This window comes from Trichosurus vulpecula, chromosome 6, assembly GCF_011100635.1.
Source record: "Trichosurus vulpecula isolate mTriVul1 chromosome 6, mTriVul1.pri, whole genome shotgun sequence".
Taxonomy (NCBI): Eukaryota; Metazoa; Chordata; class Mammalia; order Diprotodontia; family Phalangeridae; genus Trichosurus; species Trichosurus vulpecula.
The window spans coordinates 108,411,929-108,438,134 of NC_050578.1; the positions used below are offsets into that span (position 1 = coordinate 108,411,929).

The following is a 26,206-nucleotide window of genomic DNA, read 5'->3' on the forward strand; positions in this document are numbered from 1 at the left end:
CCCTTCTCTCACCTACCCTCCAACCGCCTTCCCTGCTTCCAGGTGATTTAATTGTTTAGTACTTATATTTTAAAATTTACAGACATTTTTGAAAGTTTCAGTCCCAAGTTGGACATCTTCTTATAGGACATTTCCACTAACATATTTGTGTGACTTGGAGGCTGGTAGGGAAGAGAAGCAATAAAACAAGTGCTAACATTTTTTGAAATTGCATGAATTGGAAAAGATCATCCCATCCAACTGCTTTACTTTCAGTCAAGGGTATGAGAAATAAAAAAGCCATCTTCACAGTAGAATTCATTACTTGAAGTTTAAAATTGGGAGAAAATTTTTTTTCAGCAGCTGTAGGTAACAATCTGTTACCTTTTTTTTATTCGTATCACTGACAGTCATAAGAAAGTTACCAAAACTTAAAGGGTGAAAGAACTCTGTACAACTGAAATCATTAGTTTATGTATGTTTAAAATAGCTCTACTTTCTCCCCCCAAGTCAGTGCATAAGCTATAATGAAGACAGGAAAATTTACATAACAAAAATAGGAACAAAAATTTTTTTTAAATTTTTTAAAAAATATACGAAAATACAAAAATTATTCCTTTCCTGGTATCTTCACATTCTTCTCTTCTGTGTACTTATATATAACACTGAAAAAGAAAATGGAAATTGATTAAAAGGGATGTTCTTGAAAACAATTACAATACCAAGTTTTATAGAAAATATATTTTGATTTCCTAGTTTTAAAAAATAAATTTCAAAAGAACAATTAATTTCACAATATAAAATCAATTTCAGAACATATTACTTCACAAATGACTTGAGCTTAAAGTCCAGAGTAGCACATGTTGGTTTTGGCTCTAGATCTTACTCATTGTGACATTTACATAAAATTGAGGCTCACCTCACAGTGACACCAAAAGCCATCACCTCACAGTGATAAAATAAGCTAATTCATGTTAACATACTGGGGATATAAATTTAACAAATATGTGTGTGTGTGTGTGTGTGTGTGTGTGTGTGTGTGTGTATATGAAATGTTCATGCTCCCAAAAAATTGAAAGTTTTCTGAATTTCTGAGATGATTACCATTCGGCACGCACCTCAGAGGGATGTCAGAATAAAGTCTAGAAAAAAACCAAACTATTATAAGGAAAAGAGCACTAGATTTGGAAACAGAGAACAAGGTTCTGAGTCCTGTTTCTGCTGGTGATTATCTCTTCTGACCTTAGACAAAGTACAACTTTGCAGCTTCGCAGGGCTGTTGTTAGGGAAGTATCTGGTAACCTTAAAGCATTATATAAATGGAAATTATTATATAAGACAATGGAAAACAGCCAGTAAGTCAGTAAGCAATTATTAAGTGCTTACTACGTGCTGGGCACTGAGCTAACTGCTGGGAATACAAAAGGAGGCAAAAGAAAGTCAGTGAGTAGCTGATCTCATTTTCCTAAATCTATTTTTTTTTTCCTCCTGTTTTCTGGATTGTATTTTCTGTCCTTTGCTCTACTTCTAATTTTTTGTCCTACCTTCCCTGCCCCTCAAAAGAAATAATGAATTCACTGTTTCACTTTTTAAACTGAATCCAACTGATGGGGAGAATAAATGAATGAATAAAACCTTTATTAAGTCCTTACTATCTGCAACGAGGATACAAATAGAAAAGACAGCCCCTGGTCTCAAGGATCCCACAAGCCATCAGGGTCCCAGGGAAGTTGGTAATCAAGGTGGTGATGATGGTCTGACTTATGTACACAAACTTCACCCCATCTCTCTCTCAGAGGGCCTCACTGCTTTAGTCAGGTGGGCTTGCTGGCTCCATGAGCAGCAAGTGATGGGAATGGCTGGCCCCTGAGGGTTGGGCTGGAAGGAGGACTACTATGAGGGGTGCTGCCATTCCCAAGGCTCCTTTCTGACAGGCAGATGTTGGTGGCAGTTGGTCAGAAGTTGTTGATGGTGGTAAAGAGGAAAGTGGGCCCCCCTCCACAATGATTTCTCCCTCTCGATGATGGCAGTGGGGGCTGACTGGATAGGCTGTTAAAAGGGCCCTTAGAAATCATCTATAACTCTTAACCTAAGTTGGATCCATGTCGACAAGGGGTCTGTGAACTTGGATGAGAAAAAAATTAACACCTTTATTTCCACAAACCTTTAGTTTCCTTTTAATTCTGTATATTTTGTTTTGTGCATTCAAAAATATCATTCTGAAAAGGGGCCCATAGGCTCTTCCAGACTTACAAAGGGATCCATGACACAGAAAAGGTTAAGAACTCTGACTTAGTCCAAAAGCCATTATACGAGGGTACCCTACACTAAACCCAGGTTAAAAGCTATGAAATCAATAGTGAATAATATATACAATGATTGTTTCTTAAATATGTCAATCCACCTGTCCAATCTGCCCTCCCAAAAAGACTTGGCTTGTGAGTACTGGCCAAAATCTGGTGGTCATGTAAATCTGGTCACAGATTCAAGAGAGGTCTTTTGTTATTCGAAGCACAGCTTAGACATGTCAATTTTCTTGTTGACAATGGTCATTAAGAAATTCCGAGGTAAAAATGTCATAGAGATTAACCAAGTGAACCTTGGCTCTTCTCTAAGACCTAAGGAAAGGTGTTCTGAAGCATCTGGGTTATGGATTAGTAAAAATTTTAACATGATTGCCATTAATAAAATTATGGGAAAGGTCACAAGCAAATTCAGCTGAGAATACACCTATCCCCAAAGGGGAGGTGGTAGAAGGGGAAAGAAGATCACTCACAAAACAGCTGGCATTAGTATAGTCTTTAATTTTCAAAAGCACTAATACCCCCTGACTAGAATTCAAAGATTAGAATACCAGGTGACCACTAGTCATTAAATAATCTGCTCTAAATATCTGGATCAAAGAACCACAAAATTCTGAGTTGTTCAAAATAGGTATCTTTGAAGGCACCTCCTGTGCCAGAAGTAAATGTGCAGAAAACTGCATGCCTCTCTCTCCCTTTCAGCAGAGGATGGATCTTTTGGTCTTCTGACCAAGAATTCAGTCAGCAGATGAGGGAAGCTGGCCACAAAAGGTTGGTGAGCGGGAAGAGGCAGTAAAACATTCCTTTAGGAGACAAGGAAATCACACCTCAAAGTTAGAGACAAAGAGAGGGCTCACAGATAGTTGTGGGGCAGGAAAGGTGACTGGCTAGAGGATGGAGAAAAAATGTCAAGCCTCAGCTAGTAAATGAGGAAGTCTTCCCAGGGACATTGAAATTAGGAGTTGACTATAATACCAACATTGTTCTTAGGAGTCGGGTCATCAAAAAATTCTATTCAATATTTCAAAAATTCGGTGATTTCATTGATGGGTATTTCTCTTGAGTGATGCAGACTGGAGCTACTCCCAAAGTTCCTTGTCGCAGCAAACAGGTTCATGAGATAGGGTGGCCAACAATGAACCTTTTCCACATTTAGCCAACCTGCTCCACTGCCAGGTCTGTATTCACTACAGTCTGTATGATCTGTCAGAGCTTATATTCAGCAGAGCATAGCCTAGAGTTAGCTCTATGCCAGAATAGGCATAGAACTTTAGCATTACAAATGTTCTTCTACAGACGAGGAAGCTAAAGACATGGGAATAAATAAAGAATTCTTTATCTGGTGGGACATAAAATGTTATAAAATAATTTTTAAAAATAAGATGCAAAAATTTGGAAATTCTGAATTTGGCATCAAAATGATAAGACAAGATATACAGAAATAACTGTCTGTGGTACTTTTATGGTAAGAAAAAGACAAAAGCTCTGCTACAAAGAAACATGAAACTAGATCAGGGCTGTCCAACGTTAGGTTTTTATTGAAACAATAGACAATATATTTCGATTTGCCATTTTAGTGAGAGCTCTGTGGTAGCTGGGCTTCCTTTACTAAAGCATTTATGTAAATTTCTATGCTTGTAGGCGGGCCGCATAAAATACACTGCAGGCTGTGGCATGGTTTTGGACAGCGCTGTACTAGAGGAATGAAGTACGTATTTCAAAATTCAGCTTGGGTGGAACATCACAGCAAGAAGGTCTGTGAATCAATGGGTTAAAATAAACAAGTTGTCTAAGACCACAGAGAATCAAATTAGTATTTGAAAAAAAATCAGAACTCAAGTTCTTATTGGTGGGGCATATATAAAAAAACTGGATAGAGAATAGGCACTCAACCTGTGATTTCACTGGTATAGGAAATTCCTAAATGAGGAAATTCCTTCTACTGATACAGGTCAATACCTTCTCTATGATCTTTTAAAGAGCAGCCTAATCCATGTGTGAGAAGTTAAGTGACTTGGCCAGGACCACATGGCCAGTCTGTGTCATGAACAGTACTTGAACCCAGGTCTTTCAGACTCCAAGGCAAGCTCTTTATCCAATATGCCACACTGCCTCTTTATATAAGAAATAGTTAACATTAATTTAGATGCCAACTTTATAATAAGGTTTTAAATTTCAAACTGTGACCAAGCATTCTTTTAACTAATAAGATACTATGAATGTCATTATTAAGTTATGGTTATATCCCACTGACACATTATATCCTAATATGTAATCTATGCAGTCTTAAAAGCACAACTCAAAAGGCATCTGATGTGTCCCATAGAGAAAGATCAGTTTAAGACAAGCTACCTGACAATGTTATTCAAATGAATGATGAATCAAGGAAATTCTGCTTCCAAACACAATTTTCTCAAGCCATTTAAAGGCAGAGACAAGTGGTCATACAGTAGTATAAAGACTTAAGTTTTAAACTTAGTCAGCTTTAATTTTCTGTGTGATCTTTTTGGATTCAGTTTTCATATCTATAAGATGGGGGGGGGGGGCTCCATATCATAAAGGAGTTTCCAAACTTTTTTAGCCCTTGTATCCCTTGGTTTTTAGTACAACCTTCCCAAGTCCCCTATACAATATGAAAGAAAATTTTTTTTAGAGATTACTATGTACATGTATGTAAAATAAGAGATAATTTCAATAGGATAATTATATTTATCAAATATCTCCATATCCCTTGAAAACTTCTGCATACACCAGGCTGGAAACCCCTACTCTATAACGTAATGTTTAGGCTCCATTAGTTCGAAATTGAAAGTACCTATGAAAGCATAAACTTAATTAAACATCTTATTGCCATGCCTCACTATAACTACATATAAAAACAAACTACACTTTGATTTAAAACATTATAGAAATATTGACTGAAATTATGAAAAAATCATTTCAGAAGCACAGTTGTGGTTATTAAAAAGAACATTACCATTGTTTCCTCGAATAAATGCATCCCCATACTTATTCTTTAGTTGTCCATTTACATACTCTTCTGTTTGTTCCAGAGCTATATTCATGTAGCCATCCAGGCAAGCCAGGACACCTAGAGACACATTACGATAAAAAGACCATATACAAAGTAAATCAAGCTTGAAAATCACAGGGTAAATCATATACATGACAACCCTCTTTTGTTCCACTGGATACTGTAGGCTTAATATAAATTCAAACTGTAAGTGACAAAGCAAAAATTTTGAAATGCCTTTCTATGTGCCAATATAAATAAAATCTGAAGAGAATACAACATGGAAGTGTGTACGCATTCACAACCACCAGGTAAAACAATGACTCTTCGTTCATCTTTTCAAAAGCCTTCACAAAATGTAATAGAATATTTTTAATCACTGCACGTTTCCTATTTTGAAAGCTAAACATGTGAAAGCTCCTACAATTACGCAGCAGTAAATGGCCATTCTCTCATACAGCTCCATTCCAATGGCACTGTCTTTCACATTAAACACTCAATCAAAAAGCCTGATCTGGCTAATTTATTTCAGCCTTTCACAATGTCTACAGCGGCAGATGAACTTATCGCAGTGTTAAGTGGAATTCTCCCCAATCTGTTGAAATAATAGAACGGGAAACAGCAGGTGCTATTGAAAGAACATCTCAAAGTGGTGACTCACAGTGAGGAGCAGCTTGAGAATACACAACAACATATTGCACTATGACATATCCCATTTTGTTTTGTTACAGTTACAATATATTTTCAAATCAAAGCTACTATAGAAAAGTAGATAAATGCATTCCAAAGTAGCTTTCCAGGAAACCACTCTAGTACATCCTTTTAATCATACTGAGGTGACATAAATTTTGTACAATTTTTACCTGCCAACTATCTACTTCAAGTATGACATTTCAGGATAGAATTTTGTATTGCTTCTAACTCAAAGTCTCTAAATTAAAGTGAGGCTTTCCAGGAAAATTTGCAGAGTGAAACAAGAACTGCAGAATTCAATTCTCTTAAGTAAATGAAAATGAACTAATAGTGAATAGATTCTTTTAAAGCCACGACTTTGTTAACATGCTCCTCATTCTCTGCCTGTGGCCCTATTGTCCCCCAAACAAGAAAAAGGATCCTTTTCAAAATTGTGACTAATGAGATAAGACTAAAGAGTATCAGAATCTCACTTGTTTTTAGGAAGTTAAAAAAATGAAGCCTTTATATAATTAATAATATTAAAATTACATACTGTTAAATTAAAAAAGTAGGAAAGACTTGTTTTTAGAGTATTTAAGCTCTTTACAGATATGAATGGACCTTTTTTCTGAGACATAGTTTACATGTTTTAATGGTTTCCACCTCCAGTTCTGCAAATTTGTTTGAAAAAGAAAGGTATTTTATAGCTAAACTTCTACCTTCTGATTAAAAGACATTTTCCCTATAGCAACAGCTAGTAAATCTGTCTAGATGAAGAGATCAGTTAAACTAGATGTGGAGAAGGCTGGAATCAGAACCTCTTCTAATCTCCCTTCAAACAGATCCATGAACAGACTGTTAAACCAAGAGCACTTAAGAATGGTGTTTGCAATAATAGTTTCTAATAGTGCAATAATATTTGGCTTCAACATTGTGCAAAGACAAAAACTACTTTTACTGATCTATTTCCTGCACACCCAAAGTATGCTCAGCACTGTCAGAACATACAGAACACACTGTCCCTTCACTAATCAATTAGCCCATATATTCAAGTCCCAGAAAGACTATTACTTTCTCTGGGCTCATTGAAAGTTTATGGCTAAGAAGCAATGCGTGGATATTTCATATTGCCTTTCTACACAATATAAGTCCCATTAATCCTACTATAAAATTCAATTAGTCTTGAACTATGTTATTTATTTTAAGTCATGAAGGCAGTGTCTAAATATGCTAAATAAAAAACTAAGCCAGTTACCCAGAACATTTAGGCCCTCTGAAAGTCAACAAAATCTTAATATGGAATAAAGACAGAATTGCCAGTCTGAATTATCTATAATGTATACATCAAATTTCCTAGATCATTTAACAGCCTTCATTTTGTCTGAGAAGACAACTACTGTCAATATAAAAGAACTCCCTTACCACTACCCCAACAACAGATACAGCAATTTTGGCAGAAGTTATGAGTAAACTGATTCATTTAGTAATGAAAGTGATTCCATCAAATCTGAACATATTTAATTTCAACAAATGAAAATTAACAAAACTGTTTTCTTCATACCAACCCTATGTGCAAGTATTTTTAGTCTTTATTTCGATGGTAAACTAACCGGAGCCTGGAGGGGTTAAGTGACAAACCTTGGCTATAGTTCTGAAATATAACAATCAGTACTTGAACTCAGATCTTCTGATTCTGAGATCAGTGTTCATTCTATTTCTTCTGGGTTTAAAAAAAGTCTTTGGGGACTAAGGTTTTGAACTACAGAATTCTAATGTTTATCTCTTAAGAACAAAGACTGCTTTAGGGTCACATCATCTTTTGTTTGGAAAAAAGTCCCTAGGATTACTGATGGTCCACTCACTTTAAAAGAGATTACTAAAGGTCAAGCGCTGTTGTGCCAATCTCAGGACATCATCTCAATATCTAAAGTCCTTAACTCTAGACTTGATCCCCACTTTGTCCTGGGTATCATTAAAGGCACTGATACAGAGCTTAAGAAAAGAAATCTTGAGTCTAATACAGCCCAAGACAAAAGTATATAAAATGTTGCCATTATGGTACCAAATCCCCACTCCTCCCTCCCCCCCACCCCCAGATAAAACAGAATAGGTGGTGGTAAAATCAGTTAATAACCAACAGCTTTTGTCTATCTATTGGAGTTCTAAAAAAGGCTCCAAAAGAGTGAATTCACACTACTTAGTTATAAAGGTATATAAAGTGGGGAGGCAAGAAAATATTACCTCGGTAATCAACTCCAGAATTTAACTTAACTACAACCGGTCTTCCTATGATCTGCTTTAGGAAATCACTGGGAGTTTGCTTCCGTAGACTCATTTTAGCAATCCTGTTTAGAGAACAAAAAAGAAAAAGACAAGAGTTAATTATCCACCAAAGAGAGAAAACAAAACTGGATAAATTGTTTATAGGAAACAAACTGTCAAAGTACTGGATAAAAAATAAAATTTCGGAATATAAACTGAAAACTGAAACAAACTGAAAAGTCCCCATTGTATTCAAAGATTTTAGTTTCTACACTAAAATATTAGTTTAAAAATGGTAGCTGTTTAGGAAAAAAATAGGGGAGAGAGGCAGAGAAACACCACTAGATACAAAACCATCATATTAAATTAACAAGTAAAATATAGCTCACCATTTTTTCTCCAACTCATCTTGTTTTACAATGGTTACTTAGAAAAGTTTGAGAAGCAAATCAAATGAAATCGGATTTTGAAAGTAATTTCTTTTGTTTCGGTCAAATTCAGCATTTACCTATTTGAGGCGGCATATAATTAAAAAAAAACTTTTCCCCTCAAAAACGCTTTCAGAGATTTTTAAAATTTGAAAAAGAATGAAAAAGAGGCATTTTTTAAATTACTCACTGATAAATTCTTTTTACAAAATAGCAGAGGCCTAACATGCAGTCTAATCCCTTTAATAATTTGGGATTTGCTTAGTTTTAGTGCAGTTATTTGGATATTTGATAAAGTAACAAAGGATTCAACTACTTGAACAAGCTATAATTTTTTTTTTTTCAGTTTGTATTCCATCCTACGAAGCAATCCACAAGAAAACCAGAGCCTACCTTACCAGGACATCTTGACATCTATCTTGTCCCTGTCCTCTTTCTCCCCACCTCCCTGGGCAAAGTTAATCTACTCAGTTTGGCACTCTTGCCCAGGGACTAAATGATCCTGATCCATGCTTCACATACCATCCAGTAATCTACCTGGAAAAGGGGCCTAACCAGGATAGTTATCAGGCCATATGCTATGCCAGTGAACTCCTTCCCTAATCAATAGTGTTACCACTGATACTAGATCTTTCTAGTATTGGCCTAACATGAGACTGTTGTATGGCTCCAGTCACAATCTCTCACTCTCAAGCCCAGATCTCCCTTCCCTGGTCCCCACTCTCCTAGATGTGTTATATCCCTTATTAGAGTGTAAGTTCCTTGAGAGACAGTCTTACTTTTTTATTTGTATCCTCAGAACATAGTAGGCATTTAACAAATGCTAGGCATTTTTTCATTCAAATATTTACTGAGAACCTATCATATGTAAGACACTGTGGACTACAAAGATAAATAAAATCCATTCCTGCTTTTCAAAAGTTTGTAATGTATTAAAATTATAGCTTTTATACAAGGCAAGAGTAGATTAATAAGAATAGCAATCATCAAGAACGGCAATCATCTCAGTGAATTAAATTTCTGTAAGAGTTTGTTGTTCAGTTGTTTCAGTCATGTCCGACTTTATGTGACCCCATTTGGGGTTTTCTTGGCAAAGATACTGAAGTGGCTTGCCATTTCCTTCTCCAGCTCAGAGGGGGACCTGCAAACCAGCCTGATTTCATAAGAGGAGAAAAATCTTAAATAGCCATTCTTCAATTTTATATTCTGTTAACAAGACACTGAAAAAACAAAAGGGAGAAGGGGACCCATAGAGAAAAATGAAACATCAAATCAACTATTTTGTCTACATTTCACAAAAAATTTTCTATTTTCTACTAAACTGCCTAGTTATTCTGGTATCATGAAGGCGGTCTCAGTTGATAATTTCAAAGTATGTTACAAGAATAACTGGAAACAATACCTACTGGGTTCGCACTGTATGAAAATTACACTGAAGTTGTACTGAATACAGGCAGGAAACTAAAAAACCAAAAATTTTAACAGAAAATTTAGGACCAGTGAAGGCGGTTTTGAGAGAGAGAGAGAGAGAGAGAGAGAGAGAGAGTGTGTGTGTGTGTGTGTGTGTGTGTGTGTGCGCGCGCGCGTAAACATTCATTTTAATAGGGGGAAAAAAACTTTATATACAAACTGCATTACTTTAAGCCTAGGTTAAATGATGTTCCATAGCAAAACAAGCTGGACACTTACTTTCTCTAAAAGAGAGCAATAAAGGTTATCACTTCAGGAAGTTTGCCTTTAAATGTTGAGATTCTACGAAAAATGAAAAGCCAATAAGTGATAACTTCACTGTTCCTCAGTTTCCCTAAATATAAAAGAGATGGCATTCCTTGAACACTTTGAGGACACTAAAATACATGACTGAATTAGATGTATAATATTATTAAGAACCTTACCTGATGCTTCAAGTTAGCAACAAGATGAGAAAACTTGAATTTATCTATCACTTCATCAACTGAGTTTATTAGTCAATAAACATTTATTAAACACCTACTATGCTCTAAACTCTGGAAATACAAAGAAAGGCAAAAGACAATCTCTGCTCTCAAGGAGCTCACAATCAAAAGGGGAAAGATAACATAAAAAGAAACTGAAAAGGAGGGAGGGTCCCAGTCTATGGATATAATGAAGTTCTGCATCCAGGTGGGAAATCATGAGGTGTTTGCCCAAGGCTGTCGTCCTTACACCGAGGATCTACTAGGAACTTCCCGAGGTCCACTGTCTACCCTCTCTAATCAAAGAAAGGAAGGAGGCCAAGAGGAGGGGATGGGAATTGAGGTTTGAGTTTCAAAGTTGATCTGATCCGGAGGAAGATGAATTTCTGTTGACAACGGTAGATTGATAGACAAATTTAGAAAGGGTTCCAGCAATTCTTAGGAAGTACCACGAATACTAATTCAACAAAGCCTGCCTCTCCTTCCTGCGCCCACAATTACCTTATCCTATACATTTATGTATCTGTATAGCCTATATGTGTTTATATTATCTCCTTCTATAGAATGCAAGCTCCATAAGGACAGAGATCTTTTTTTTTTTTTTTGCCTTTTGTCCCCCAATGCCTTGAGAACACAGCAGATGAATAATACTTTCTTCTCCATGATGCCTTCCCTTGTAACTCCAGCCAATACTCAGTTTGGAATTTTATCATGTTCAACTTTTGCACTTCATTGTAAGTCTCTTGCATCGTTCTCAATTTTTTCATGTTTATGACTCTGGTATCCCTCCAAAAATCTATATAAAAGCTCCATGAAGGTAGGGACAACAATAAAGTCTCTCTTATCATTTAAGCATTCAGCATATTAGACATGTAATAAGGAAATATTTAATGAACTGAAGAGTAAAAAAAAATTCCTGGAAGAAAGCTGGTATACTCAAATACATTGATCTTTCATTTTAAACAGACCAATATATTTTTACATCAATCTTTTTTTTTAAAAGTTATTACTGTTATTTACTGGTTTGCCAATGATTGTTTTATATACGTAAATTTTTAAATGATACTATAATTTCTTTCATTGGAAGATTTAAGTAATTTTAAATTATCTTCTAAACTGAATAAAGCTGAAGGCATAGCTCTTTAGTTTATGAAGAAGACAAAATTCTTGAATGATGTAGCCAACAAGAGTATCAGGAGATTTTCTGCACATTTACCTTAAAACTTGTGTAATGCATAAAGCACTTGATCTGGAATAAGATGATTTGGGTTCAAATGTCAGTTCTACACTTATATGTTCATAGATTTAGAGATGGAAGGGACCTCAGAGCTCATATAGAACAACCCTCTCACACTAGAATGAATGAATGAAAAAGGATTCATTAAGCACTAATTATACGCTAAGCTCAGGGGATACAATGAGAAAAGCAAGACAATACCTTCTCTCAAGGAACTCACACACTAATGGGAAGAGATGACACATATGAGATGTCAGTCACAGGGTAGAAGGATAGGTCTAAAAACTCTAAACGTTCAGATATGGGATGGCAGAACCCAGGTGTCCTTAGGACACAATAGGTCAGAGAGTAGTTCCTATGGGTCTGGAGGGCACAGCAGCAGAGAAGATAAGGCAGATCTTAGGATATGATGGCACAGCACATGGTAAAACCTAGAGGTTTTACTGGAAGGATTAAAGTTGGTGACTTTGCTTATACAAGCAGTATGAGCAGCCGTATCTATTTTATACCACCACTGGAAAGGGGTAGTGAGCCTGTGTACCTTTGTGACCCTAATCAAGATACATAACCCCTTGGGCCTCAGTTTCCTTATCTGTAAAATAAAGGGCTTGAACTAGATGACCCAAGGTTTCTTTTATATCTAAATCTTATGATTCTTTTCAACAACTGTAAACTTTAAGAAGTTCCTACTATGTGCAAAGCACTATAATTTAAGTCATTATATCCAGAGTTTGTTCCTATGAACTTCTCTCTCTAGATAATAGGCATGATGACCATCATCTCACTCCCCATCCCCACCCCCTCATCCCCTGCAGTGTTTAAAATGAACTGATTTAATCAAAGCCAGCACATTTTATTTAGGCTGGCATGATACCCAGCACCACATCATTCACCAAACTGTACTGCACCACTGCCCTGCAGAGATTTTTTAAAAGAAAATGAAGGGCCAGGCAAGAAAACAGGCTTATTTGCTATTTTCATGTAGGATACCCAAAACCTCTCTCTAAATATTTAGGAAACACAATTTGAAACAGTCAGTGGGAAAGGTGGTTGGAAAATGCTGAGAAATGACTGAGATGAGAGAGAGAACTGTAAATTAGGAAAACAGCTAGTATTGAGATATAACGGCCAAAAAAGGGGGAAAAAAAAAATCACATGTTCCTTTGAGAAACACCCTTTAGGGAAGACTCAAGCAGGAAAAGTGACCATCCTCTTTCCTAGGAGGTATTTTTAATCTGTAAATTTTCACTTGGAACAATTCATACAGTTCTGGGTCAAACACATTTTCAACACCAGCAAGCTGTAGAGAAAATATAAGTGCAATCCAATGGGTATAGTGGTTGACAGAGAAGGTGTTTGAAGGCAGCATCAAGAATTGAGGAAGAGATCTCCAGAGTTCTTTTGATGACTTTAGCTCTGGTATCTCTTCTATGATCAAGTGAAAAGTGGCCTACCGTGCTTTCTCTGTTCACCTTAATACCTTCAAACTTAAAGTGTAGGTAGTTGAGAGGTACCAAAGTATAACAAAATAACAGTAATAATAACTAATGCTTATATAGCACTTTAAAGCCTTTCTTTATATACATGATGTCACTAAAGTGAATTTGGAATTAGAGGACCTAAGGGGACTTGAATTCAGGTTCTGGTATTGAATCCTGCTAGGACTCAGTTTCCTCCTAAGATTTTATTTTTAACCAGACTTGCATTTATATATGCAGATCAGCACATTCTCTGCAATTTGTGATTTTAGAAAGTTGTTTGGAAGTTTGTAGTTGTTTGTCCTTGTTCTTGAAGAAGACCACGACATCATGGAGGTAACGCCAGGACATGCAAATGAATTGGATTTAAGTGAGGGAAGGCTGTGCAAAGTCATCAGCCTCACTTTCTCCTCCAGAGCCATCAGGGTCCAGTAGCCAGATACACATCAGGATGAATGGAGATGGCCCCAAAAGCAGTGGAAGACCTTGGTCTTTAGCAGGTCTCAGTTTGACTGAGGCAACACCCATTCAGCAATTAAGGCTAAATATAAAAAAAAAAAAACTGGGCAAAGAATGGCCTCTTTAACCTAGTCTAGAAAAAAAAATATCAAACTGGGAGTGGAAGACTCTCAGGGTTTCTGGCCAAGACAGAAACAATTCCCATTTACATTCACTCTGAGTCAATCAGGGCCCAAACAATGACCAAATAGGGTTTGGTCTGGGACCATATCAGTGAGAGCCAGAGTGATTTGGGTTTAAGGAACCTTCCTAAAAAAAGAAATCTAGCTTGTAAACACCAAGAAATGTTGGAAGAGACAGAGAAAGAGAGAAGGAGAGAAGGAGGGAGGGAAGGAAGGAAGGAGAGAAGGAGGGAGGGAAGGAGGGAGGAAGGAAGGAACAAAGAAACAAAGAAAAGAACTGTATTGCTCACTAGTATTCCTGACATGTATTTAGCCACTGGACCCAGATGGCTCCAGAGGAGAAAGTGAGGCTGGTGACTTTTCACAACCCTCCTTCACTTAAATCCAATTCACTTGCATGTCATGGCATCACCTCCATGATGTCATGGTCCTCTTCAAGAACAAAGAACAAACAACAACACTGTGAGTAGTAGGAGCTGCTCTACTAGGGAACCAACTGAAATTGGCCAATTGGGCAATATAGCTCTTTTTGTTTCAGAGGACTGAGAGGTTAAATGACTTACCATTTGACAACCCAAGGCTTTTTGACTTAAGAGGTCAATTCTTTATCCACTATGCTTTGATGCCTTTATGTATGAAATTAGGTCCCTGAGGAGCTGCAGTTGCTTCTGGCCCCAGGCCCGCCACCTGGTGGGAGGAATTAAGTGGCAGATCAGAGCAGGAGTGCAGAGCCTGCTCAGATCTGAGTTGCAGTCTGGGTTGGTGGTTCTTGGTGGGGTGGGGTGGGGGGGTGGAGCTCTGGTGTGGCAGAGCTTGCTGTGCAGAAATACCTCTGAAAACAACAGCGCAGCCCTTCAAGCTTGGGACAAAGTACTCCCTACTCTACAAGCAGTCATACCCTGACAAAAAGCTCAACGGTCAAGTAGTTGGCTGGGAACATGGCCAGGCAGCGAAAACGCACCCAGATTCAGACTCAGACTTTGGAATCTTTCTTTGGTGACAAAGAAGACCAAAACATATAGACAGAAGAAGTCAACAAAGAGCCTACATCAAAAGCCTCCAAGAAAAATATGAACTGGTCTCAGGCCATGGAAGAGCTCAAAAAGGATTTGGAAAAGCAAGTTAGAGAAGTAGAGGAAAAACTGGGAAGAGAAATGAGAATGATGCAAGAAAACCATGAAAAACAAATCAATGACTTGCTAAAGGAGACCCAAAAAAATTCTGAAGAAAATAACACCTTAAAAAATAGACTAACTCAAATGGCAAAAGAGCTCCAAAAAGCCAATGAGGAGAATGCCTTGAAAGGCACAATTAGCCAAATGGAAAAGGAGGTCCAAAAGACCACTGAAGAAAATACTACCTTAAAAATTAGACTGGAGCAAGTGGAAGCTAGTGACTTGATGAGAAATCAAGATATTTTAAAACAGAACCAAAGGAATGAAAAAGTGGAAGACAATGTGAAATATCTCACTGGAAAAACCACTGAGCTGAAAAATAGATCCAGGAGAGATAATTTAAAAATTATTGGACTACCTGAAAGCCATGATCAGAAAAAGAGCCTAGATATCATCTTTCAAGAAATTATCAAGGAGAACTGCCCTGATATTCTAGAACCAGAGGATAAAATACAAATTGAAAGAATCCACCAATAGCCTCCTCAAAAAGATCCCAAAAAGAAAACTCCGAGGAATATTGTTGCCAAATTCCAGAGCTCCCAGCTCAAGGACAAAATACTGCAAGCAGCCAGAAAGAAACAATTTCAGTATTGTGGAAACACAATCAGGATAACACAAGATCTAGCAGCTTCTACATTAAGAGACTGAAGGGCTTGGAATGTGATACTCTGCAGGTCAATGGAGCTAGAATTGAAACCAAGAATCACCTACCCAGCAAAACTGAGTATCATGCTCCAAGGCAAAATATGGACTTTCAATCAAATAGAGGACTTTCAAGCTTTCTCAGTGAAAAGACAAGAGCTGAATAGAAATCTGACTTTCAAACACAAGAATCAAGAGAAGCATGAAAAAGTAAACAAGAAAGAGAAATCATAAGGGACTTACTAAAGTTGAACTGTCTTGTTTACATTCCTACATGGAAAGATGATGTATGTAATTCATGAGACGTCAGTATTAGGGTAGCTGAAGGGAATATCCATATGTGTGTGTGTGTGTGTGTGTGTATGTGTATGCATATACATACACATAAATATATATATATATATATATGTATATATATGCATGCAGAGAGAGACAGAGGGCACAGGGTGAGTTGAATATGAAGAGACGATATCTATAAAAATTAAAATCAAATTAAGGGATGAAAGAGGAATATATTGAGAGAGGGAGAAAGGGAGTGATAGAATGGGGTAAATTATCTCACATAAAAGCGGCAAGAAAAAGCAGTTCTGTTGGGAGGGAAGAGGGGGCAGATGAGGGGGAATGAGTGCATCTTGTTCTCACTGGATTTGACCTGAGGAGGGAATAACATACGCACTCAATTGGGTATCTTACCCCACAAGAAAGGAGGAAGGAGATAAAAAAGGGGGAATGACAGAAGGGAGGGCAGATAGGGGGAGGAGGTAATCAAAAGCAAACACTTTTGAAAAGGGACAGGGTCAAGGGAGAAAACTGAATAAAGGGGGATAGGATAGGAAGGAGCAAAATGTAGTTAGTCTTTTACAACATGAGTATTGTGGAAAGGTTTTACATAATGATACACATGTGGCCTATGTGGAATTGCTTGCCTTCTTAGGGAGGGTAGATGGGAAGGGAAGAGGGGAGAGAATCTGGAACTCAAAGTTTTAAAAGCAGATGTTCAAAAAAAAAAAAGTTTTTTGCATGCAACTAGGAAATAAGATATACAGGCAATGGGACATAGAAAGCTATCTTGCCCTACAAGAAAGTAAGGGAAAAGGGGATGGGGGGAGTGAGGTGACAGAAGGGAGGGCTGACTGGGGAACGAGGCAATCAGAATATATCCCACCTTGGAGTGGGGGGGGGGGGTGGAAATGGGGAGAAAATTTGTAATTCAAACTTCTGTGAAAATCAAATGCTGAAAACTAAAAATATTAAATAAATAAACAGATAAATAAATGGATAGATAGATAGCAGGAGGAAAAAAAAAGAAAGTAATGGAATACTATTGGGCAGGGTTACACCAAAACTCAGACTCCGGTTTTCCTGACTCTGAGGCTGGCTCTCTCTCCACTATGCTACCATATCATGGAGCCTCTATTATAATCATCCAAAATATTATATCCTATAATGTTTGACTAGTTAAGGTTGGGTCTGAACTCTACTATTCCTTTTCCTCAAATGTGATGTAGGTTTGAACAATGAACTTCTAAAAATCTTTCAAAGAAATCTTACGAAACCTCTGTTCATGTCAAGTGCTAGTCCCGAACAAGGGAATAGTCAACAAATGTTAAATAATAAGAAAAAAGTAGAGAGAACTTTTTTTTTTAATTTTAAAGCTATACTGGAAGAGTAACCTTGAAAGCAAACATAAGGAAACTTTCTTAAAGTGGTGTGGTTTTTTTAAAATGGTCCTACCTAATATAATAAAAGATGTGAAGGAGCCTGAAAATTAAACTGTCAAAATTTTGAAAGGCATCCCATACCAAATCAGACTCTAGATTTTTATTTCAAGCCAACAAAATTTGTTTTATTAAACTTTGAGGTTGTTTGGACAGCTAGATACAGTGGAAAATGGGCTGCATCTGGAGTCAAAATATCCACTATAACAAATATATTACAGGTACAATGTACTCTACTTCCAATAGCACTTAGAATCTTATTAATGCATTTTGTTGTTAACACCAGTTGTTTTCCAATTTAGGTAAATTATGATATAGTACTGGTTATAATTATTCCCACTCTCCCTCTTGTCCCCATAAACCCTCCCTTGTAAGTAAGAAACACTGTCGAAACCTAAAGGCAAAATGACTGCCTATCAACCACCTGTACCTACAACATTCTGCTCTCCCAGTCCCGTCTCCCCCGCCCCCCATCAAGACGGGGGAAATCTGAAACTTCATTTCTAACAACACACTTCTAAAATTCCCAATGGCTCTGTAAACAAAAGCTCAAACTGAATAGCCAACAAAACAGTAATTTGGAAAATATCTCCAAAGTGCAATCTTCACAAAACATCTCCAAAAAACCAACCTAACCCGGAGAGGGAATTGCTACAAATTCATAACAAAAAACTTAACTAAATGCCTTTAAATAGTAAATAAAACCAAAAAAAAAAAAATCACCTTCAAACTTGGACCAGAATAAAAAACCCAGATTTAACTCCATCAGCCAAATCCGCTACCCAGCAACTCTAATATCTTTTCTTCCTAATAAAGTGGTATCAAATCAAACATAGAATTTGGAACTGCCAGTAACTCTAGCAGTCAGCAGGGCTTGTGACTATGCTGTGCACTTCTGTGCACTCTGGGTCTAGTCTCGACCTGTGATTTTATTGGTGGAGGGGGAGCTAACTGTCTCCAAACACGCATCCGTGCAACTCATCTATAACTTTTAGTCTTAGAAGGCTGCTGGAGACACCGAGAGGTTACAATGCCTCAGGCTGGTTCTGCATGCTGCGGCCCCCTAACAATCGCTTTCTCCTCGGTGTGATTAAGACACTCAGTCTAGGATTAAAGCAGACCCACAACTCTGCGGCTTAAACTGTCCTCAAGTTGTCCCGCGTCAGTGTCACCAGTGCAGGGTACGTCAGCGACAAGCCTTGGAATCGAGGTCTTGGGGACTCCAGGGTCAGTTACCGTCTCCTGCGCTTCTCTAGGGGTGGGGGTGGGGGGGACTGACTTGACAAATTGACTCTAACCCAATCCCTTGATTTCATTGAAGAAGAAACAAAACGAAGCACAGCAAAGGGAAGGGGGTCCTTCGAGGGACCGCAGGCCGGGTTTTCTGACTCATTCCAAACATAACTTGGAGCTTTGAGCAAACTCCTATTTCTCCTGCGTGGACTCGGTCTGTCCAGGAGGATCTCGGGGCTGGAGGGACCTGGTTCAGAGACTGGGGGGAGGTCTTAGCACGGGGGATCTTCAGGTGCCTACAGCGTTTCCTGCTTCGTAAAAGGAGGGAGATGGGCGGAGCAACGGGGGGCTTAACTTTGTGGGGTCCCTTTGGAAAGCCCCTTCTCTGAATGAACGTAACGTCACAAAGTAAAATATCTAGGATTTCGAAGGAAACCGAGTATGTGGAAATACAGTTGGCAAATTTTTTTCCCCAAAACGCGCTCAGGAGCCCCAGGTGAGGAGCTCCTGGGGATCGATCCCCACGCCCGCTTTCGGCTCCGAACCCGAGACCCCGGGGCCCGCCAGGCCTCGGCTCCCCGGGTCTAAGGTTGGGTAGCCCCGGCTCGTTCCCGCTCTGAAGCCCGGGGTGCGTCCTTCCTTCCCACGCGATGGCCGTACTTGGCGCGTGGCGGGGCTGACCAGGCCTCCCGCCGCCCCAGCGGGTGGCTTTTCACAGATCGCCGGGGAGTAGGGAGGTTGTGTTGGGCTTTGGGGGCAGGGGGCCGCCGGCAGGACACAGGAGCGCCTAGCCGGAGGCCCCGAGAGGAAAAGGCTGGGCTCCCAGAAACGTTCCGGTCACCGCGGGGAGCTCTCACAGCAAGACGCCGCCGCCCCCTCCCCCATGGGCTCCTCAGGCCTGCATCCTCTCGGCCCCGCCAAATCTCACCTCTAAGATCCTCGGGCCAACACCAGCCGCGGCCTCGCCTCCGCCTACCGCCAAGAGCGCGCCCGGCCTCGCTCAGGAGCGCCCCGGATCGCGCGCCTGCGCCAGACCAATCGCGGCTCTCCTGAGCTACGGTCAGCCCGCGGGGACAAACAGGCTGCGCTCCGGAGGAACATAAGGCTTCCTCAGGAGAGCTTGACGCCGGGCCCCTCCCCCTGCAGCTGCTGTAGCTGTCCTTCAGCTGCCAGGGGAGGGGTGAAGGCCAGTGAGGGGCGTGGCCAAACCAACGAAGGGCGTGGCCAAGACCAGCTAGGGGCGGGTTTAAGGTGGTGGTGCCCATGAAATGCTGGAAGTGCAAACCAATGGACCCAGAGGACAGAGGCTCCGTGAGGACTGGTGCCTCCCTGGTGGTGGGTATGTGGTGTGGGGGTGATAATCACAGATTCAGAGTCGGTCACTATAATGAACCTTGGCTGAGAGTCTAAAGTGACTTGGCCAAGGTGTTACAGCAGCATTCGATCTCAAGTTTTATCTACTAAAGTCACCCAAGATGCCTAGGAGAAAGTGGAGGGAGAGGAGGGTGAAAGAGAGAAGAAAGAAGAGAAACAGAAAAGGGAGAGACAAAGAGGGGGTAGATGAGAGTGCAGAGACCAAGAGGAGGAGCGCGTGAAGAAGGGAGGGAGAGAAGCGAGGAGGAGAGGGGAAGGAGGAAGAAAAGCAAGGGAGGGGAGAAACAAGGCGAGAAAAGGGAAGGAGAGAGGCAAGAAAGGGGAAGGAGGGAGAAAAGCACAGGAGAGGGAGAAACAAGGTGAGGAGAAGAGGGAGGGAAGCAAGAAAGATTGGGGAAGGAGAGAGAAAAGCAAAGTGAAGAAGAATGGGAGGGGGAGAAGAAAGGGAGTCAAAAAGCAAAGGAGAGGGAGAAATAAGGAGATAAGGAAGGGAGATAGGAAGTGGAGACGAAAGAAAGGGGGAAAGAGAAGAAAGATTGAAGAATGGGAAGATGAAGAAGGAGTAAATGCATAGGGGGAGAAAGAAGGAAAAGGAACCAGGGAGGAAAAAAATAGAGAAAAAGAGGGAAAGGGATAGAATACATGCATGGAGTGGCTGCCCATCCACACTGTAGTGGTGTCCTCTCATGTAGGGTATTTCTTCCCTTTCTGTCTCTGGACTGACACCCTCACTCCAACCTTTACACTAGGTTCTCAGAGAAGAACCACCAAGATGTCAGTTGGTTGTACTGATACAGTTTCAGGTTGCTGAGAACCCCAAAATGTCAGGGTACAGGGCAGCATCTGCCTAGTCAAATGACCAGGTTTATTGTAAAGCCAATAGGAGCAGGAGAGATTCTTAGGGAATTTGTAACTTAATGGAGGTGAGATTGACACATATACAAAAAAGGAACAGTGAAAAGGTCTGGATGGGATTAAAGACTGGTACATAGCCTGGGATGGGCCAGGTGCAATGGTGACTGGAATAAAGTAGTCTGGGGTGTGTCAAGAGCCACTGTGAAAGGACTGTCAAGTATCTAGGTGGGCTGGGGTAGGCCTGATTGGTTGGGTGAGACCACAGTGATTGGGGCTGCTGAAATGTGTGGGAAAATTCAGGGACTGGGTTGCTTTCAAAGACATGGTCTTTTCCTTTTAGGGGTCTAGGCCCCATCACCCCATCAATTCCAGGATTCTCACAAGATCCTGTGGTGAGGGAAAACATAATCCCCCTACTCCTGACTATAACTTTTAGTCTCCCCTTTGGTGTGCTTCTCTGTACTAACAATAATGATACCTTAGTCTTAAACATAACCATTTACTTAGCAATAAGACAAAAAAGAGTAACAAAGGCATCATAGATACAAAGTAAGGCAAAAGAAGAAATAATAAGTCCATCAAAATCCATATATAAACCTGAGTTACCCTCTCCCACCAATGCACTCAGTGTCTGTTGGGAAAAGTGGGCAAGAAGAACAAGTGAGGAAAGCCTCACAAAGAAAGGCTGGCAACTCTAGAATTGTAAACATTGGCACCCTCTTATTGTCGCAGGAACCATTCATCAAAGTTCCCTGATGAACATAGTCTCTGTGTTAAATGCTTCTACTGCTAAGTTGATTCATACTATTCTTAAGAAAACTCATTAAGATGAGGGGTGACTTCACTGATTTGGTGAAGCTGCCAGGCTATTCCTCTGCTCAACTGGATTTACTCCTCAAATGCAACTGTAATATCTACCACTTCCAGTTTCAAGCTTTGCTGATGCTGTTCTGAAATCTATCTTTTCTTATATATCTGGGTTCTATGAGTCCTTTAGCTTATGGTTAGTAACCAAATACTTATCTTTTGTCTATAATTAGGAAATTTACTTTTGTTACAGAATAGTTCTGGTGTCCGTATTTTCTTAGTCATTAACCTAAACAGTTATCCAATTCTTCTTATAGATATCACTGAAGCATACTTTGTTCTCTATTTGCACCAATATTTAATAGCTAGTCCCATTCAAAATGAGTCAACTGCTTCTTCAGGACTCTCAGAGTAACTTTTTCTCAGAACTCAGAGCACATCTATGCTGTATACAAATGAACTATTAATTTAGTAACTGCTTTTACTCAAAAATAGACTCATGCCCCCAAATATGTAAACTGTTATTCCCTTAAAGGGTCACTCTCTTAGGAGAGATATGGTGAAAAAGAAAAAAAGGAGGAAGAAAAGTGAAAGATACTAGAGAAAGAAAGAGATTGAGAAAGAGAAGAGAAAAGGCAAGGCCAAATTTTAAACCTGCCTTTGAGGTACTTACTCGTGGGTAGGGCTAAGTCATTAGCAAGTGAAAATTGTTTCCACTGCAATAATAGTGGGTAATAAATGAATGATTTTAGAAGTTTTGTGTATTTTTTAAGGGGAGTAGTGATGGGATATGGGACATGGACTTCTAAAAAAAGGGAAAGACCCTCAGTCCTTGAACTTTCTCTTACATTTCAGCTCTGGTGTTTCCCTGAGGCATCTGCCATCCCAGTATAATCCTTTCGACAATCCTTCCACTGTGGCCTTCCAATCCAGCTCAGCCTTTCATTGTCTGCACCTGGCCCACCCCAGGCTACTTGCCCACCCCTTGATCCCATTCAGATTTTCTCCAGATTTTCTGTATTAAAGTACCAATCTTATCCCCATTAAATTGAGCAGATTATTAGAATCTTGCCCACCCCACCAGTGTTATAATAAAACCTCACTACTCTGACTTGAAAGAAGGCTCAGGTAGTCAAATTCTTTGGAGGCAGACCCGCCCTGTACCCTTGCATTTTGGGGTTCCTCGCACCCCTAGATCCTGGCTATACTACCTTCAAGAGCCCAGTAGTCCTGTTGCTATAACAAGGCCTCAGAAAAGGACTTAATTATTAATGACATACATTGATTTAGTCAAAAATGTTGCATAGATTATGCACAACTATGCGAATCTAATTTATAAATTTACATGAATTCTTATATTTACTCTAGTAATATGGGAAATAAGCCAGTACTTGAGAGTGGAAAATACTAACATTACCGCCTACACAAATTTGATTCTTTTTTTTCTATGCACTTAGCTTAATCAATTGAAGAAAACAAATGCTAGGTTTTGTTTAGACCTTCCAGCAGAGAGAAATAAGAGACAGTTTCCTTATATACCCAGCGTTTGATTGGATTTAAAAGAGGCAGCTTGGTGTTGTGAAAAGAACACAGGATTTAGTCAGAAGAGTTGAGTTTGAATTCTGCCTCTGACAGAATCTTAGGCAAGCTATGTAAACTTAGAATGGGTTGCAGTGAGACATAGAGGGTTCTTCCTTGCTTGAGGTCTTCAAACAAAGGCTTGATGACTGCTTGTCAGGTATGTTATACAGTGCAGCTTTTCAAAAGTAAGTTGGACTGATTACATAGGTCTCTTCCAGTTCTGACATTCAGTGATTATGTAATACAGTCTCTTTCAGCCTGCTTTCTTCTCTCTTAAATGAGAAGGTTGGAGTACATGATCCCTAAGGCTTCTTCCAGTTCTAAATCCTACAATCTAGAGCTTCTAGATCTCCACCATCTCCAATCAATACAACACTTATTTTTGTGCATGTCAGCGTAGGTCAAAAGAATAGCAAAATGAGCCTTTATTCATTACTAGGCAAAGAATGTGGTAGCTTTTCAGAGATTTGGTGTTTGTTTTTTGGAAGGGGGTAGAATTCTTTTCCTAAATTTATCAAACCTTAGTTTGGGATACGAAAACCAGAATCACAGCCAAACGTTTATCCTTGTGTTCGGACATCTTTATTTGAAGGTCTTTTGTGATTAGGGCTGCAAATCTCCAGAGCTATAACTAGGGTCAGGTGATCGGAGATTTGTCTCAGAGCACTAAAATTTAGCAGGAAATGGTAGCAACTGCATGCCTTTAGCAGAATAGAAACAATTGAGTTTAATGTTTAGTTAGCAAGGATAAATAGTTAAAATGGAAAGTTACCAGACGTCTTCCTTTGCACACATCATCTCCCCTGGAGGTGATTTTACATTGTTTCAGAGAATCTCCACCTAGAAGAAACTGTGCCCTGGGGTTTCTGTCCTTCCCTGAGAGAGTGATGTTCTTTCAGAGTCTCTCACCTCACAGACTTAACTTGTCTTTAAAAGTTGATCGGAGGGTATATTTTGTTCTAGTTGCCCAAAGTACTGAAATGGCTAGGAGCTACTCTGCCAATCTTTTCCCTTGGGTCAAATAACTATATGAAGAACCACTAGCTTTGCCTGTCTCCCCTTCTGAGATCTTTCTGAAAATTTCCTTGAGATAATTTGAATATCCCATCCCTGCTGCATTGGAAGAAGATAGGAGATAGAAAGACAAATGCGGAGGGAGCAGGAAGTCTCCAAATTTCCATAATGAACAGAAGGTGCCAGTGTAAGCACTTGGGGAAAGAGGAGGAAAACACAACTGACCCACCTTAAGCCATCAGGGAGGGGGAAACAGGGATCTTTTTGAGTCTCCAAAGAATAAGGTGTTTCCCGTAGCACCCTGAGAGGTCCTTGGGTCCTTGAGGAAGGTGGACAGGGAACTGTGGTACCCACGTGTATAAAAGCAGGTTTTAAAAGAACTTTGTTGCTGTGAGGGTCAAGTAATGTGATATATGTAAAGCTCTTTGCAATACTTGAAGTGCCATATAAATGTGAACTATTATTAACTGAAGCACTCTGGCCTGGAGGTGTGTTTTTGAGCTGTGGCACATTTGGCCAAGCCTCCATAGTAATCTCTTCATGGGCCTGCTGCCAGACAGCTGGTCCCTTAGGAAGGTGATGAATACCATCTGCTAGGGAATGGCAGAACTATAAGCCAGTAAAGGAGCTAGGCTACAAGATGTAAAACTGAGGTATGGGACAGGGAATGACAAGAGACAGCAGTGTTGGAAACTGTCTTGTAGAAGGTGGATCTACAGAGGATGGGAAGCAGAATCTTCAGGACGTGTCAGGAAAAGATTGATATACTGTGGATAGAGCGGGTCACCAATGCCTAGGTGCAAACTCGACTCCTCCCTTTTTGCTACTGTTCTGGTCACTACTGTCAAGTCATAGAGACCAGGTCTCTGGGTGAGCAGGTTTGCCCAGTGGGCAGTGAGTTTCTTAATGTTCCATGGGCTCAGATGTGAGTTCTTCCTGCGTCCTCTAATTTGTAAATAAAACTTTGTTTTGAGCCTTGTATCTGTAAGTACTTGTAAGAAAAGCTGGTGTCTACCCTAGGAGAATGCTAGAATATGACATTCTCAAGTTCCATCTTGATGGGGGCAACATAGGAATGAATGAAAGGTTCTCAAAGTTTAACCAGGCTTTTTGTTTTAGGAACAAACCTTTAACATGAAGGTTATGTTTTGATATAAAAATGATATTGTAAATGAAAAAAAGTGAAGGAAAAGCTTCCTTGACCAGTTACTTTAATTAATTGGCTACAAAAGTAAGCAATGTAGGATATAAAATTGTATCCCTAAAAATCAGTCTTCGAAGACAATATCATATTTCATTCAATTATTCAGGATTAGTAGTTAAATTTTCATTTCTTGATTCATCATTACAAGTTAATTTCATGGTATGTATTTTGCTTATCATAATAAAACTTCTTTTGTTATTTGGTATGATTTTATGAATACTGTAGGAGAAATAGTATTGCTGTCTCATGGCTAAGTCTTTTCTAATATGATCTATTATTTATGTTAAGGTGACCCTACTTCCAATCAGTCAGATAGCATTGGTGACTGGGTGACCTGGGAACTCTTACAGCCTCACTACAACATCCAAATTGAGCCTTAGACTATGCATTTGGAAATTTGGATAGGATATGACTTAAAGTTGGAAAGACCCTTAGAAATAATCTAGTCCAACCCCCCCCCCCAGATAAGGAAACTGAGGCCGAAAGGAAAAGTGATATGCTCAAATTCACATGGGTAGCAAGAGCAAAAACAGGACTCAGACCCAGCTCTTCTGACTGTAAATCCAATGTCAAGTTCCCTCTGCCTGTCATGTTTACACCAGGTAAGTTGCTCAAATCAGATGTGCTAAGGACCACACATTACTTTGTGAATT

At 39.5% G+C, this 26,206-nt stretch overlaps 1 protein-coding gene across 1 annotated transcript; it reads right to left on the reverse strand.

Annotated features, from left to right (window-relative positions):
- Positions 1–328: 328 nt before the first annotated feature.
- On the reverse strand, positions 329–14,600 carry LSM6 (LSM6 homolog, U6 small nuclear RNA and mRNA degradation associated). Its single transcript, XM_036764114.1, has 4 exons — positions 14,514–14,600; positions 8,212–8,315; positions 5,260–5,373; positions 329–644 (listed from the first exon to the last, which is right to left on the reverse strand). Exons 2-4 carry the CDS (start codon positions 8,303–8,305, stop codon positions 610–612), a joined length of 243 nt encoding a protein of 80 aa, XP_036620009.1. The 5' UTR covers positions 8,306–8,315; positions 14,514–14,600; the 3' UTR covers positions 329–609.
- Between the last annotated feature and the right edge of the window lie 11,606 nt (positions 14,601–26,206).

Bases quoted from the DNA above. Each gene is read 5' to 3' on its own strand.
- LSM6 (XM_036764114.1), bottom strand. From the start codon at position 8,305: ATGAGTCTACGGAAGCAAACTCCCAGTGATTTCCTAAAGCAGATCATA. The intron at 5,374-8,211 runs GTAATATTTTCT...ATGTGTCTCTAG, and splicing joins TTCTGGAGTTGATTACCGAG to GTGTCCTGGCTTGCCTGGAT. The intron at 645-5,259 runs GTAATGTTCTTT...TTTCTTTTTCAG, and splicing joins ATTTATTCGAGGAAACAATG to TGTTATATATAAGTACACAG.